General features: G+C 41.2%; 1 protein-coding gene across 3 annotated transcripts in view; it reads right to left on the minus strand.

Annotated features, from left to right (window-relative positions):
• Positions 1-17,516, minus strand: part of NUP93 (nucleoporin 93) — a 108,699-nt gene that overhangs the window by 11,247 nt on the left and 79,936 nt on the right. For all 3 annotated transcript variants that reach the window (XM_038531002.1, XM_038531003.1, XM_038531004.1), the window contains 6 exons: positions 10,753-10,827; positions 8,659-8,748; positions 6,962-7,101; positions 2,966-3,098; positions 1,551-1,708; positions 211-376 (listed from right to left, as the gene is read on the minus strand). In XM_038531002.1, the coding sequence (XP_038386930.1) occupies positions 211-376; positions 1,551-1,708; positions 2,966-3,098; positions 6,962-7,101; positions 8,659-8,748; positions 10,753-10,827 (762 nt within the window). The remainder of the gene's footprint in view (positions 1-210; positions 377-1,550; positions 1,709-2,965; positions 3,099-6,961; positions 7,102-8,658; positions 8,749-10,752; positions 10,828-17,516) is intronic.

The raw sequence follows: 17,516 nt of genomic DNA on the forward strand, positions 1-17,516 counted from the left end.
GGCATGCAAAGCTGTGGCTGCTGGAGGCTGTGCTAATGGCTGTGGTGACTGCTGAGGAATTACATAACAAACAATGGGGTCAGGAGACAGGAAATCTATTAGCCCTAGCACCCTGCTGGCATTGCACATTAAGCAGGTGCGATCTGTGTGCAGGGCACAAGCAGAGGGAGGGGGCTAATGCTCTGCTCGGGCAAGGGAAGCAGTGCCTGCCTTCAGCCACAGGTAGTCCTCGGTTTTGTCAGCCACTTCACTCTGGTTGTCAGTGATGTCACATCTGCCAATGATACAGTACACGGCCCGCTTGTAGGGGTCTGTATTGTTCCTGAGGGCCCTGCGGTAATGCAGTCGGAGCTTGTTTTCTGTGGCTGGGGACAACCTAAAGACACAAGGGAACAGAAAGATCCACACATATACTAAAGACCCTCAAGGGTACTGGAAAGAACCCCAGGTCCCAACCATGTAACCCAGTTATGAAGGCTTCCTTCACAGACACTGTCTGCAAGCATACTGCTCCCCTGGGTACAACCACTTTACTGCAGCTACCAGCACCTGCATCTCTCTGTCTGCTGGTTTCCTCCAGTCGAGGCCTTCAGGGGTAGATCAGAAATGCTGGAGAATTAATAATACTCCACCCCACTCCCTAGCAGCCCTCAAGCAGTGATAGACAAGAGTGAGTCCTTCCTTTAACTGTTTCAGCCTCTTGTACATGGAAGATCACCTCCCAAATAAACTACCTGCAGTCATATCCTTGCTTCAGGGTATCCTTCTAGGGGAAGGGAACCTTAAGCCATTAACCCTACTCTAAACTCTCTAATACAAGCAAGACAGGGGCTTATGGTTTAAGACAATCTCTGGACATGGCATTATTCACACTGCCTTAAAAAAACTGCCTTGAAAAGTATTCCTAGTACTCCATAAGAGAAAATGGAGTGAGCACCATTTTTTCTTTCAAATACATGTACATATATTTACAGTGAGTTTGAGTGAATACGAACTTAAGTCTAATTACATTAACAAAATCCAGAGGAAAATTAATCCTTAGCAGTTCCTTAATGGAACAGAACTAAAAACAAACAAAACCAAAAAAACTCCTCACTTAGTTTCAATGATTACATTTCAAAATTATTGACTTCTCATTTGAGCTACAAAGTGTGTGACAACATATTTTCATATTGGGCCAACTGGAAAAACACCAAATGTTAAATGAAGTGGAATTCAACAGTTTCATTTTATAAAGTATCCTCGATATGCCTGGGATTTACAGAGTAAGTCAAATCATGCTCCCAGCCACAGTCCCTCCCACTGGAACAGAAAAATCCCCAAATACAAACACATGTAAGCCTAGATATCAGTGTCAGAGTGGGGCTCTTTTTATGCTCTCAACTACTATTCTAAAGACAGCTCTACCTGCTTTGTAAACTTCATTTTTTTTTTTCCCCCAAGCAGGAACTTATTTTGAGCCATGCACAGGTTAAAAGGGCAATGCCAGTGGGGGCCGCCCTGCTGATTCCATGTGGCTTCTTCTGGATGCACCATCTCATTCACCATACCTTCTGTCCTTGCTGTTCATGTACTCCTGGAACCAGGTTTTAAACTCTCCCAGCTGGTGCTGGGCTCGGTTAACCACCTGTGAAGCAGCAAACAGGTCCCCACAGCGCATGCAGTAATAAATTAATGCCCACACAGGATGGCCTTCCACCTCTCCATCCTAGAAGAGGAAAGATGCTCAAATAAACAGGCAAACAAAGCTAAGTGGTGGATTTCTGATGCACTCACCTCTCCTCACATTAAGTCACTTCAGCTTTACAACAACCCTGTTATATGGGAACCATTAACAGCCTCCTCTTCCCTGTTTTACAAACAGGAAACTGAGGCACAGGGATGGTAGTAACTTGTCCAGGTAAGCAGGTAATGCAGTATGGCTGTAGAGCTTTTCCTTGGGAGCACTACGTGCCCCATGTGACTGACAGCCAACCTGTGGGTTCACCATAGAATCCCAGTAGCCAGTAACTGGGTTTCATGTTCTGTGACAATTCACAGACACACATTCTTATAACCCCTGCGAAGCAAGGGCTAAAGATGTTTACTGAGCAGTAACAGATCATTATTGTACATGGAGCTAGACACCAGTGAGATGAGAAGGTGGCCCTGTTCCTACTCTTCCTATACTAGAGTTTATCTATCCTCAAACTGGTATTGTCATCATCTGCACAGCAGCCTGTGATTACTTTTCTCTCTGCTTCTCCCCAGCTCCTCCGGAGAGGTGGCCCTGAGACTTCCTTGCATGGTCCCTCAACCCCTCCCTCCACAAGACCCTTTCTAAAACCAGATCTCATTGTGTCACTTCTCCATTTAAACACCTTTGAGCTCTTTACATCCAGAATGCTCAGCCTGGTACTTCAGGCCTTCACCTGCTGGCCTCGTGTTTGCCAAGCCCTACCACACACCCGATCTGCTAGATACTCTTTCCTGCCTCCAAGCATGTATTCATGCTGTTCCCTCTACCTGAAATACCCTTTTCTAAGACCTCTGGCAGGTGAGCCCCTATTCTTTGAGTGCAGCGTGAACCTCACCTCCTTTGCTCACGGTATAAAAAAGTGTAAGATAATTCACACTAGACTATGAGCTAAAAACAGTCACATTCTGGGTACTATAACTCCAATCTTCCAGATGTTACAGCCAACAATCTCTCAAGAGTCATCCCCAATTCTGCCTGTCACATCCACATCAAAATCATCAAGAACCCAATGACATCCTCCCCCGGACCTTCCCCGACTCTGAGCTGAGCAGCAACCACCAGCTCAATACTAGCCCTTTGAGGTCCCCCACTCTCTCCCTAGCCCCACACTCTGATCTCTTTTCCATATAGCAGTTTGCAGACATTCCCTCATTTTAACTGCAAATGCCCATCTGAGAGAGACTGCTGCAGGCGTGTAACTCATCACACAGAGAAAGATGCCAGTACCTGAAGCCCAGGCAAGGGAGCTGGAAGTTTGATGTTCAAGAAACTTCGAACCAACTGGTAAGTCCCAGGCACCCCACCTAGCTGGGCCTGATGCAAGTTTCCAAAGACAGTCACAAGGGTGTAATTCTTGTAACTGGAAAAATTGAAAAGGAAAAAAAAAGGTTGAAAACACATACACATATCTATATCCACATCCATATCATTAGACTGTGAACTCCATAGGGCAGAGCCTAGACTTCCAACTTCACATGGAAGAGGAAACCGTGCATGCTTATTCAAACAAACTACATCATTTATTCAGTGGGGAGCACACCATTATAAAGATTTCTCATTGCTATGGATACACAAAAGAATCCCTAGAGGGACATAATTGTGGACTTCCACTGTATTAAGGCCTAATGTACAGACTGCTTCAGCTCACAGCTGAGTGCTTTGGTGGATTCTTTTTAAACTTTTTATTTTGAAAAATTTCAGACCTACAGAAAATTAAAATAGCCCAATGAATGGTCTTATACTCTTTACCTAGGTTCATCAGTTGTGAACATTTGTGTACATGTTTTTTCTCTAAGTAGATATGTATACACACATACACATATACATCCACTTTTTTCCTGAACCATTTGAAATCCGCAAAACAAAAACAAAAAAACACAACCAAAAACATCCTTCTGCAAAAATACAGAAATACCTCATCTATCTATAAAGACTGCACTATGCGTGTCCAAAGAACTAGGACATTTTCCTATCCAACCTCAACACCATTATGATACCAAGAAACTGAACATTAATATATTGTTATTATCTAAAATATAACCCACGTTCCAATTTCCCAATGTCCTTTATAGCTTATGTGTCTGCCTTCACTTTCAGGATCCAAGCAAGGAAATAAATGCATGGCACTTAGCTATCATGCCACTTTTAGTCCCTTTAATCCAGAGTAATTCTACCACCATTTTTCACAACACTGACCTTTTAGAAAGAATCCATGCTAGCTGTCTAATAGCATGTCCCACAAGCTGGACAGTTTCCTCGTGATCTGATTTATGTTCAACTTTTTTGCCAAGTATCCCACACAGCTGATGCTGGTACTACCCATGGAGCCCCACCACAAGGCAGGTAATATTTGGATGATCACCTTGTTAAAAGTGTTGTTCACCAGATTTCACTACTGTAAAAGTACTTTTCCCTTTGAAACTGGTAAGTACCCTGTGGGCTAATACTTGGAAGTCATGTGGATATCCTGTTCATTAATAATCTTCTCAATTTGTTTCCATTGGTGCCCTTGCTGAACCAATTATCAAAACTGATGGCTGCCAATGATTTTCTATCATTCCCTCTTCACTTATTTGCTAGTATGCTTCTTAAAACTCTGCAAAAAATCCTTAAAATTCTGTAGTGTTTTTAAAGTATTTCCATAGTAAGATGAAATGGTTCTAGTTAAAGATATCCAAACATGGGGTTAATATAATAACTTTCTAAATATGTTTCTTATCCAAAGCAAAACAGGATGACTCAAAAAAGTCAGGTGCCCCATATGCACAAAGATAGTCGACACCAGATTAAATAAAATAACAGAATGAGAGAGTGTGAGAGAGAAAGAAACATCTAAAAGTCAATTACAAAAAAATAGACTCAATGGAATGTTACATAAATGATACTGACAAAGAATTTAAAAAGCAAACTACAAAAACCACGTACTGTACACATTTGGATCATAACTGTAAAAAACAAAAAAATATTCATATATCAAAAACAGGGGAAAAGGAAATTGAAAAGGTACAGGAGCCTCTGGATGTGGTACAGGAGACCTCTTCCCTTTTTGTCAGGTCTTTTGGCATTTCCCCCACATTTCTATAATGAGCATGTAGTATTTTTGTAGTGAAAAATAAACAAAATTCAATTAACAAATATAGTAAGTCCCCCATCAGTGAGAGTATTTAAAAGCAGAGGTTGGAAAAGAGATTAGAGAACTGAGTCCCATAGCAGCCAGGACAAACATGCCCACTACAGTCTCTTTCAGCTTGAATTAAGACAACTCGTGTGCTCAGGCCTAAATTGAAGAAGCAGCTGGAATCCCTTCAGGACTTAAAAAATATGTATCCTGTTTTGAATCTGAAATGTAGCAGGGAACAGATCAACCAACCCTGTATTTTCAGCTTTATATGCAAAAAGCATTTACGTCTCTGTTTACTCTACTATGTTGTCTATGGATCTGCATCGGCAAAAATACTTTAAGAGTGAGTACAATTGGGGTGTTGGGTGACTCAGTCAGTTAAGCATCTGACTCTTGGTTTTGGCTTAGGTCATGATCTCAGGGTTGTGGGATCAAGCTCTGCATCAGGCTCCACACTCTGCACTGAGTGTGAAGCCTGCTTGGGACTCTCTCTCCTTCTCCCTCTGACCCCATTCCCCCGCCAACAATCTCTTCTTAAAAAAAAAAAAGAAAAAAGAAAAAAGGTGAGTATAATTATCCTGAAATAATCCCTTCATCAAAAGATGACAATTCTTAAAAAGCATGCCACCAGGGAGTGACACCACTAGAATGAAAGGACAATAAAGTTACAATAAATATGGACAGGAAACTCCCAAGTAGCTCTAAGTGCTGCCAAAGGAATTAAGGGGGAAAATTTTTTTTAAGACAAATAAATAAGTGAAATGAAAAGAATAATAAAAGACATGGAATGGCTTACCAGATATAAAACTAAGGAATGCTTAGTACCACTGGTGAAGTCAAGCACCAATGTTAAAGAGTAGGTTTACTAAAGAAAAAACAGTCATGAGCAGTCATACTTAAAGGTTTTTATATATTGTAAAAAAATTTTGACTCTTTTGCTGCGTGTAGCAATACTACAATATACGTTAGGATCTTTATGGCTGCAGATCAATATACCCAAAACTTAACATTACAAAAATTTAGCAAAAGTCTAATAAAATATTTTATGAACTTTTTTGTGCCTATGCAAAAAAAGAATAAAGACAAAAAAAATTTGGAGTTCTAGATTTTTCTTAACCAGGGAATGTAGGCTAGTGAGATTATGTCTGATGGTGTTCATCTCATGTATAATGATTGTATAATTATTACAGTATTCAGTATAAAAGTACCTATTCTCTGAGGTACAGAGTCTAAATTACCTCAGTTAATTCACAAGGAAATCTTATGAATTTTCTAACTTTCTAACACAGTATTATTATGTTGATAAAGGGCAACCACACTACATGGGCACTAGCAGCCACATGGGCTCATTGGAAAGAGGTGTAATTGAACAAGTGTATTCAACTCTGCTTTCTCTTTTCCACCTAGCAGACGGGAGCCCAGCACCCTGCCTCTGAAATAAAGAGTCTGTTGAACATTTGGGACAACTCCTGCTGGCAAATTCAGAGCTAGAAGGAATGTCTACAGGGAGGAATGAATGGCACAGGTCCTACCAACGAAGGGGACAATAGTTAGGACACAAGGGCACAACAACCCCCTCAGTGACCGAACTCCAGTTAGGGAGGAGGTGGCAAAGCCTCCCAGCACCAACTACAGGCATTAGCAGCTGGGAAGGATCCAGACACATAGGGATTAATGGAATAGAGCCAGAAGGAAAATAAAGGGTCAAGGACTCTTCCTAAGGCTTGAAAATGGTAATATTGCCAGATGTAAAGATTAAAATGCTGAAAGAAGACAAAGCCTAAGGACTCATGCCTAAACCTCACTAGGAAACCGGATCGTGACCTAAGGCAATGGCCTAATAATTATGATGTCTCCATACTAAGGGACAGAGAGAGGAGAAAGAGAAAATGAAAAGTCTAACAGTGCTCCCACTTGCCATGATTTTTTATTGTTGCAGAAACAGTCCTAGTAAAGAAATGTTTCTGAAAACAGGATGGGATCTCTCAGCCTTACTCAACCCTGTACTATGGAGCACTTAGACACAGAACTACTGAACACTTGAGAAACAGCTGACTTCTAGGGATTCTGAAGCCAGCCCCACTGTGCCAGGGCTGCCTTACCTCTGCTCGAGGTATGCCAAGGCCTGCCTGACAAACTCCATGCGCACTTCCACGCTGCTGCGGCTCTTCAGGGCATCAGTCGCTGGTACCAACAACACATCTGTCATTTGTTTTACCATGGTCCACATGTCAGAGATGTTCTGCACATAAATGAGACTGTGCGTGACAATGCTGCAGGGCTAGAGAAATGGTCTGGCTCTTCGTAGCTCTGATCTCAAAGGCAGAGAAGGTAAGGTAGAGGAAGAAGTTTAATGTCTTCTGTCTAAGGCCTTCAGGCTTAAGCTCAGTACAGAAGATGCACCTCTGCCCTGCCAGTTGCTGATGAGCACCCTCCTGCCCCAAGCTGGTTTTCAGATCAATTACTGTTCCAGGTCTGACATAACCACCCACATAATTAAGACCACAGAATAGTAAAAGAAACACTGAATCTCAGTGGGTTATCCCTTATGAGAAAGTGAATACATTTATAATTGTCCAAAGCTCTAGGAGTTTAAACTCAAGTAGCTGCATTTCAATCCTTACAAGGTCATGTGAGTTTCTTAAGGCTTAAAATAAAGAGTTTAACCTAAATAATAAAGGTTTTGTCCTCCCAAAGATTCTCCAAGGGCCACTGCTCTTACCCCATTTTGTGAGTGTCGCAACCTCCCATTTTCCTTCCCACTCATTCCCTTTAAAAGACGCCTCCATGACAGCCTCCCAGGAAAAGAACAGGCATTCTCTCCTTCGTGTTACCACCACACAGATGGGACTCACTCTCCCCAGAATCCTTCTAGCTGTAAATCTCCCCCTTAAAAATGGATCCCCTGAACACTTTGCAATATTCTAAAGTTAAGAATCCTTGGGAGATAGCACTGATTGGAGAAAAGCAGGTTTACTTTTTCCAAAGGAAGAGAGAAAATCCTGTTCTCACCGTCTCCCTCAGAAATTAAAACTGTAGAAAATCCCCAAATGTGACTCTTTCTAAGTGGTGAGATGGTAGGTGGATTCTTAACTTTCTTCTTTGGATTCACTTGCATTGCCTTATATTTCACTATTTTTTAAAAAAAGCTGGATGCATCTTTAAGGACTAAAATCATCATCATCACCATCTGTATATGAGTATTTGCTTCCATCCTGCTCTGTTTTTTCCATTCCTCCTGGTCATTTACCAATCCACGCATCCACTTTCTTTCCCCTAGGGGGAGAAAACTGGCCATGGGTAAGAACTGAGGAATAGGATTAAGAAATAAAAATGAGGAGTCACAGAGGAAGGGGACCAGCAGCATACAAAGAATGCTTCTATAGATCACACCTGAGTCAAGTTCAAGGGGCTCCCTGATGTGAAAACATCACCTTTATAATTCAGCTCTTGTAAAAGAGTCCATTAGTCTATCTAAGGAGGAAAACTGGTGAGGGAAGGGTTGAGGCCTGACAGGACTTCAAAGCAATACAGCTCAAGGAGACCTCCTGTGACCATTAATTGATCCTGGCTGGGCCTTCTGAAGATGCATTAAAAATACATGTATGTGGCATCACCATAAAAAAAAAACAAAAAACAAAAAACAAAAAACCTCAATGTTATTTAAAATAAAACTCTGAAGTACAGTAACATTTTATTCCACAGGGCAGGGTGTCTCTTGAGCACATTTCTGCCCAGTCAGCAAGCTGCTAATCCCATCTGATGGCACATTTCTCCTTGGGTTAGCTCCGAGCACTACCTTATCATCCAGCTCCGCAACCGAAGCACAGAGTTCGACGAGGTTAGGCTGCAGGTGCCCATTTACAATCTTCTCATTATAGATATAAATCTGAAAAGAAAAGCAAAATAAGTGGCACAATTTTTTTCTCCTCTTCTTTTTAAAACCTCTTGACGACGTTCTGAAGCCAGCTTCTTCTGCTCAATGGTCAGCAGCAGCTTCAGCCAACATTTCCTTCTTCAGTGTGGCTGAGCCATCCATCCTGCCTAGAGGGCAAAGCTTCTGGCCAGCTTCCCAGATGTGCCTTTGAAATTTGGGTGGCAGTATCAATACACCAAAGATAACTGCTGCCCCATCTTCCTAACACCTGAAGAATAGAAAGAGAGTGGCCCTGGTAGAGGAGGGCCACAGGCATTTCTGCACCTCTCTGCCCAGCATACCCTCCGTCCCAGCAAGCAAGGACCAAAGGGAAAGATGGGACAATGGGAAGATTTCCGCTGCTGCTTCCTAAGAACCAGAGGCAGAATCTGGTAATCCTCCTGGCAAAAGGGCTGAATGGCCCCAAGCCACAGCTGGTGAACTGAGTAAGGAGTGTCAGGCTACAGCCCTCCACATGGGTTAGAAGAGCCATTGCTGCATTGTCTGGAGTATCCATTTCTCCAGGAAAGAATCCCTGCTCCTTAGGAAAATTTTAAGGAAAGGGAACTATGTGATGTTTTAAGTTATGGAAAAATCACTTATTACTTTGATTTTTATTTTAAAATAGCTAAAGTAAATGATTTATTTAAAATAGCTAAAGTAATGGTAAGTTTTGTCTTACCAAAACACTGAACAAGGTAGTAAGGTTAGACAAATTTGGACCCTGCTGAACCTTACTTCCCTCTACTTTATATATCTATCACATAGCCTCCAGGGACGTTACAAAGATGAAATAAAATGGTCTTAAAACTACAAGCTGGTGTTTATTCACTAATGTGCATTTCTTATGGGCCTTCCCTTTGCAAAGTATTTTACTTTGTACAACACAGGACATAAAGATTCTCTCTCCACTGCAGGGGACAGCCCTGTAAACAGATATATGACATAGTGTCCGAATCTAGAAACTAAATTAGTTTCATGGAGTCTTAATTTCACAGATACAGAAGAGACAGTTTCTTTATTCACAAGCTTGTCGTTGCATTAGGCCTGAACTCTGGTGGTGGCTGCGGCAATGGGAGGAGTCAGCCACATAACGAAGGTGAAATGTAAAGGATGGAGATGTAATGGGGAGAGAGAAATCTAAAACTTGGAGGAGAAAATAAATGAAGGCCACTAGTAAAACACAAGGGAGTTGAAAGGAGACTTAAAAAAAAAAAGGCACTTAGAAAATTTTTCTCAACAAGGGGTACAAGAGGGACAGAAGCCCACAACCCTCAATTCTAGAAACAAGACTTTTCCCCTCTTGATATTATTTTGTGCGGAAAAGCAGCAAATTATAATAAAACACACAAGCAGCCAGAACTGTTTTACTCCAAAAGTCAATTCCATGTTTGTATTGTCCCCTCAGGGCAGTTGCAGTCCAACAGCCCCTGTGCTCACCACAGAGTATCTCAATTCATCTCCGTGCTACTGCATACCCATGACATGTAACCAGAACCACAACCCCCAAAATATCATTAGCTTCTCCAGGACAGTATCAGAGAGTGGTAAGTACATTATGCTTACCAAGGCAGAAAAACATTTAGAAAATTTCTATCAACAACAAGAGGTGAAAAAAGATTTCCGATAACACCAACAGCCTACCAAGTAATTCAGTTAATAGAGAACTCCATTTGCTAAGCAGTGCAATTACTCGAGGCTTTACTGTACACGGGCTACTGCCAAATGGAAAATGAAATGTCTTGGTCAGTGTAAAGGGGAGATTTTCATTTCCCTAAGTCAAATATGAGTCATTCTATTACCCAATTTGATGGAATTCTCCGGTGACCTACGTGGTAAAATATTAACCAGTCCTCTCAATGAAAATCCAGCTTGTTTTCAAGGTCTGACTTTCACATGAAGTCTTGGTTCTCTTTTACTCCTCAGGGCACTCACATAGATTTTCCTGGGTTCAATCCTCTCTGAGAGCATGCTCACCTGCCGGGCGTAGGCCATCTCAATGCTATCCAGTGAACTTCGACCTGGGAGTCCCACATCACTGATATAACTTGGCTGTAGGTAAACAAACATGTAGAATTATGATTAAGAACAGCATTTAGTCATGTAAAGAAAAAAAAATTCTACAAACATATACTTGTCTTTTAAAAAGCTATGAGAAGTCGCTTTCTTACTAAGATTTTCTCAAAACGATGAATTTAGGGGTTTCATTAGAACAAAACTCTCTTCTCATGAATACACAAGAATGGAGCAGGCATGAGATCCAACTCAAAAATAATGGGAGGCTAGACAGGCTATAAGGATATCTCAATGACTATTCCTAGAAATGCACATCTTTCCAATATTCGGATCAATCTCAAGCCCCATCTCCACCCCATTCTCTCCCTCCCTATCTTCACACCAGTAAAGCTGTTAGTTATGGGCTTCCTATTTCCATCAGTCATATCAGAGAGCTGAGGGATCGGAGCGTAAAGGGTTACAATTCAAACATTTCCAATGCAAAGCCCACACTAAGAGAACAGCTGCAGATTAACTTTCTCTATCTGAAGATATGAAGCTTGTCTAAGTTGGGCAACCACTGATTCATTGAGCAAACGTATGCTAAGTGCCTGCTACATGCATAGCTGTGTGCAGGTCTATCCCCACAGGGCTGACAACAGGGCAGTCCATAAATCCTGTCTCCAAAGAGTTTACCATCTATGGGGAGAGTGCGACACAAACATATGAAAAAGTTTATTAGACTTTTTTTAAAGAAAGACTAAAGTTAATCTTTAGTTAAGCTTCAATCCCTACTATAAACAAATATGGGTCAAGATTAGGTATGTCTTATTAGATGTAGTCTTAAGTTTGTACTACATAAGTTAATACTGTACTAAAGGAAATTCTTTAAGTTTCTGCATTGAAAAAAATGCAATGTTGTATTCTCTAAAACAAACAAAAAGGAGTTTAAAGCAGGCAGGTTTTCTGGTGAACCAACAAGAAGACAGAAGCAAAACTTCCTGGCACCACCAAAGCTGGCAAAAGGAATATTTGTGTGCACAAGCCCTGAGAGTAGGTAGACAGGAGTGGGGCAGGAGGCAGAAAGGTGAGATGAAGTCCTCAAATTCTAAAAAATGAATGCTGAGCTGTCAGGACACCTGGGTTCCAGAAGGGCCACTCCACTCCCTGTCTTTGGGATCTAGGGCAGGGCACATTCTCTTAGAGCCTCAGGTTCCCATCAGTTGAATGAAGGTGTTCTAGACAACCTCAGAAGGTCCTCCTCAGCTCTTATTTTTGAAATCACTGCTCTTAAAAGCTTTAAACAGTTTACTGAGCTTGACAGATGTTGCTAGCTGGCTAACCAATGACCATTTCAAATCGCTACTTCTTACCTCCAATCCCTGCCACCTTTCAGTCCAACATATGGAGTTAAAGATACCTAACGGTGTGTTGATAAATGTTTAACAACGGGCTTGCGGAAGGGACCTGATGTGTAGCATTTGCTGGTTTCTGTGATGTAAAGACTCCCACCATGGCAGATTTCAAACTATCCCAAGGAGAATCAGCTAGACTGCAAACTTCCTAAAAATTTAACAATAGGCCTTTATGAGCTGACCTCTTCGTGATACTGAATATACCCTTCTGCAGCTTCCAGTGCAGGTGGGAGTAGTGGTAAACTCTGGTTCTAGCCTATGAGATGAAGTACAAGTCTGGAGTACATTTTGGGGACAGCTTCTGCCCTTCCTATAAAGAGAAAATGAAGAGCCTGGCATGGCCTTTCAAGCCCCCTCGACTCCCCCCAATATAAACAGGATGCACAGAGCTACAGCAGCCATCCTGTGAGCCTGAAGCAGGTGATGCACTAAGGATGGTAGTGTACCAGGACAGAGAGGCACTGGGTCGCTGATGGCACCACAGAATCACTGAATGAAGGCCCACACTCTCCATACTCACAGACTTCTTGTTAGGTGAGAAAAATGTATCCTTACTCAAGCCGCTGAAACTGGTATTCTGTTACTAGCAGCTGAAAATATTCCTATCTAAAATACCGATTAGCGAAAACCATCAGGTTATAATAACAGCTATACTTATTGAGCACTACTATATGCCAAGCACTGTCTTAATTCCTACAACCCTATAAGATAATGTACTTTGACACTCAATTTTATAAATGAAAACACCAGAGCACACAAGAGAACAGCTTGCCCAAGGTCACTCCAATAGGAGGCAGTGGGGCTATGCTTTAAGTGCACAGTCTGGCTCCACAATGTCTGTCCGGGAGCCCAGGGCAACTTTCCAGAGACAGCCAGCCATCAAAGAACAAGACAGTAGTGGTTAGAAATCCTGGCTCCACTACTCACTAGCCATGTGATCTTGACTGCATATAGTGCTTCTTGCGAGCCTCGGTTTCTTTAGCTGTAAAACAGGAGTGGTAATGGTATCTACCCCGGGTCTATGACCACTATTAAGCAAGGAGAAAAACAGCATCTACATCACAGCATTGTTGTGAGAAATAAGTAGACAGAACTCAGCAAAGGGGCCAATAGTTGGCCAAAAAACACTAGCTATTAACACTATGTAAACAAAAAATAAACCACCATAATTAACAGAGGAATAAACCCTATTACTGAATGACAATGGACGGATACAGACACTACAGAAACATAACCTAAAATATTTTAATTTGTGCTGGCTAGAACCTCTCATCTCATTTTTCTACAACAAACACAGAACTCCCCAGTAGCTCATTCTCTCCTTCTGGACTAATTCTGAGTGTTCCCAGTAACAGAGTTCTATTAGACAGCCAGCACCCTTCTGGAACAGAACTAACCATATGAAAGTTGATGATCCAAAAGTCTTTTTTAAAAAATAGAGCACTAAATCTACTTAACTCCAGTAGCCTACCTAAGGGGAATGGGTAAGAGGGTAAAAAGGGGAACATAACACTAAAAACATGTCTGCAAGGACACAGTTGTTTCAGCTACATATACGTAAACAGCCTTGAGAAACATTTTCCAGTACTAAAACCTAATTTTTAAAATAACCCATTTATAAAGTAGTTGGTTTTCAGTCTCCAAATTTCCATTTAAATTAATTTTGCCTAATGTTGTTTTCAAAGTTACCTTTCCTTCATTTGCCCTTGGCCAAGTCTCCATCACACCACACATAAAGTCAATTATCCCAGCAAAAGGATGTGTACATGCACATTCCTGAGGAGAGGAGCCAGTAAACATTCACTAGAATTTCAAACCCGGGGGCTGCCTGAGGGTTGGGAAAGCAGCTGCCAATATGTTGTGTGGGAACAACATTTCAGATCCCTTGGACATTTGGGTCTCTCTATATTGGGACCTGATGGCACAATTGGAATGACAGGGGCAGGGAATCAGAGACCAGAAAGGCAGAGAAGATGGGAGGGCAGGGCCAGAGAGGGCAGCAAGGGGCTCACCCGAAGTCTGGAGACATGGTAAGTGAAGAAACAGCAGCCTCTGGGAGCACAGATATGAGAAGAGTCTTCTCAGAGTAGACAGTATTTCCAAAACAGTAAGAAACATTCCAGACCAGGTATGAGGTGATGGAGGGTGGCAGCAGAGAATCACAAGCTTTGTTAAACAACTACTTTTATACAAAGAATATCCAGATATAAATAAAACTCTTCTCCCAAGGAGGACACATTCTGGTTAGGAAGAAAAGAATGTAACTAGCATTCTTAGCAAAATAAGTATGGAGTAAAAAATATATATACATTTTAGAAAGAAGAGTTTTAAATTTCCAAGTATAATATTTGGTTTATAGTATATAAGCAAAATAGAACCAAAGTCCAACTGGGGACCAGAAGATCCAGGTTCTTTTTTTTTTTTTTTTTTTAAGATTTTATTTATTTATTCATGAGAGACAGAGAGAGAGGCAGAGACACAGGCAGAGGGAGAAGAAGGCTCCTCACAGGGAACTCGATGTGGGCCTGGATCTCGCAACCCCAGGATCATGCCCTGAACCAAAGACAGCGCTCAGTCGCTGAGCCACCCATCCCAAGACCCAGGTTCTAAATGCAACCCAAATGTGTGACCTTCAGTAATGACACCTAACTTCTCTGGAGCCTCATTCTTCATAGACATATTGGCAGTGGGAAGGAATTCTTGGGCCATTTAGACAATGAAACCTATAGAGCCACTAAAAAAATGGCAGATACCTACACATACTAACCTACAGAAGGCTCCAAAATAAGTTTAAAAAAATCAAAACATAATGCTAAGTTGTAGAATCTAATATATAAAATGGCATCACTTATGGAATAAATTGGTAGTGATCAGATGAACTTCTATATAGAAAAGCACATGAATACGGACAGGGAACTGGCAGGCCAGCATGTGTGCCACTGTCAGAGGTAATTGGGTGGGAGGAGGAGAAGAGAGGCAAAATTTTCGAAAGTGCATCTACGTACCTCTACTATCAAATACTGTGCAAGAAGGTGCTCATGTATAATACATCATGACATAAAAATGAAGAGTCTGTTTGGGCTTTTTAAACTTCTTTTTGAAAGAATAGCAGAGTACTTTCTATACTTGAAATCCTACTCACATTCCAATATGCGAAACAAATCTCACTCCAGGAAATAACCAGGGAGCCATAAAGTACAGTACGGAATCATCTAGTTGAGTTTTCCAGTTCAAACTCTGTTGGTCTCTATTTGACTATAATCCACTGAATCTAAAACATCACATATTATAAGACATTTATTTAGGTACCACCAGGAAAGGAAAAATTCTGTCAACTAAATTATGACACTAGATTTAAGACATACTCTGATTTCAGAAATGTTAAATGTAGAAAAGTTTTGTGACAGGGAATTGATGAAATTTGGTCTTAAGTCAATTATCAAAATAAATTATATTCGACACTCACTGTTCATATATCACAGGGTGAAATGATACCTTCACTACCTGTAATTAAGCTCAACTTAGCTTCTCAATGGAGTCTGTTGCTTGCTAGGCTCCATCATTCGCCAGAGGATGCATTAAAGAACCATCTTCTGGGGTGCCTGGGTGGCTCAGTCAGTTAAGCACCTGATTCTTAGTTTTGGTCAGGTCATGATCTCCCAGATAGAGCTCCCAACTCAGCAAGGAGTCTGCCTCCCCTCCTTTGCACCCCCCGGCTCATGTGCACACGTGCTTTCTAATAAATAAATCTTTGGGGGAAAAAAAACCTATATATTAACTATATCTAATACCAACCCAGGCACTAGACTGGACTAAAGTTAGATAAAAATGGACTTTTCAATATTGTTTTAAAAGTTGGCTAAAAAATATCAGGGATTTCCAGGACTTCTCAAACCCCATGTGCTTTCATAAGAGCAGTGCGCGCTGGGGGTGTTCGTTCTTCCTCCCACTAACCACATGCAAGGATGGCACAGAGGTTCCAGAAGTCTCTTTTTTGCTTCAAAGCACATGGTTTTTATTCAGACCACAGCTTGAAAAGTTATTAACAATCTTTCAATCCCTCTCTTCCTTTAAAAATTATACCTTTCTTCAATCATATCCTAAGGAAAGCAATTTCCCAAATTGAATCTTTGCTATGGAAACCTCATTAAAACTTGTGGGAAACAGTTATCACCAATGTGTCATTGCTCTTCTGTTATCAGAAGGCTTAGAGGTAAAAGGTTTCAGGAATCCACCATATCTTAGTTCACTTTTGCTTTTAAAAGAAGGTCCCAAGGAGGCACCTGGGTGGTATGGTTGGTTAAGTGTCTGACTCTTGATTTCAGCTCAGTTCATAATCTCAGGGTTGTGAGATCAAACCCTACAACATGCCCCACTCTCAGCATGGAGTCTGCTTAAGATTCTCCCTCCCTCTCTGCCCCTTCTCCCACGTTCTTGATCTCTCTAAAATAAATAAACCTTAAAAAAAAATGTCTCCGGTGTCTCTTTATATTAAATTATCCAATGTAAACATTTTCCTTCAAATGTTAAGGTCAGTTCAAAATGATCAAAAGCCTCCTTCCTAACTAATGACTCCAGATGCCAACAACCTTATTCCTGACCATAAAGTGCCCAGAAAAGAATGGTGTAGATGGCAAGTCATACTTCTTTAATTATTTTTTTCTACCTATACACAAAGATTTCTTTCATTCCTAGAGATACTTTCCTTATAAACAAAGGGAAATCCCTAAAAGGGGTCCCCTAAGGGACATATCAATCCTGAAGTGATTATAAAATTTTGATGTGCTTACCACATACTAATACACACCAAATACTAACAACCACCATAAACACTGCTAGAACATGCTGTGTGTACTTTCTTTGCTGTCACTGGCAAAGCACTTCATGTGTTCCACATTCCTTAGGACGCTTCTTCCAGAGAGGCCACTTATAAAAAAGACACCCAGGCCCGGAAATTCCAAAGCCTACTACCTCTGGCCTTTAAGCTATGTGGTTTCCTATAAATAGGGTAGAGGAAAAGCCTGCCCAAGTGGAGATAACATTACCTTTCCATTATTTTGAAGAACATTATAAGGAAAAAGCCTGTAGAAATGGTTAAAATTTAAAAAGGTGAAAAATACCAGGTGTGGCAAGGAAATGGAACAAATGGAATTCTCACATACTAGTAGGTGGTGGGAGGGTACATGGATACAACCATTCTGGAAAATCGTTTGGCAGTATCCACCAACAATGAACACATGCATATCCTCTGACCCAGCAATTCCCCCCTTAGCTGTACCCAACAGAGATGAAAACATATGTTCACCATAAGACACGTACAAGAATCTTCAC

Source organism: Canis lupus, chromosome 2 (genome assembly GCF_011100685.1).
Source record: "Canis lupus familiaris isolate Mischka breed German Shepherd chromosome 2, alternate assembly UU_Cfam_GSD_1.0, whole genome shotgun sequence".
Classification (NCBI taxonomy): Eukaryota; Metazoa; Chordata; class Mammalia; order Carnivora; family Canidae; genus Canis; species Canis lupus.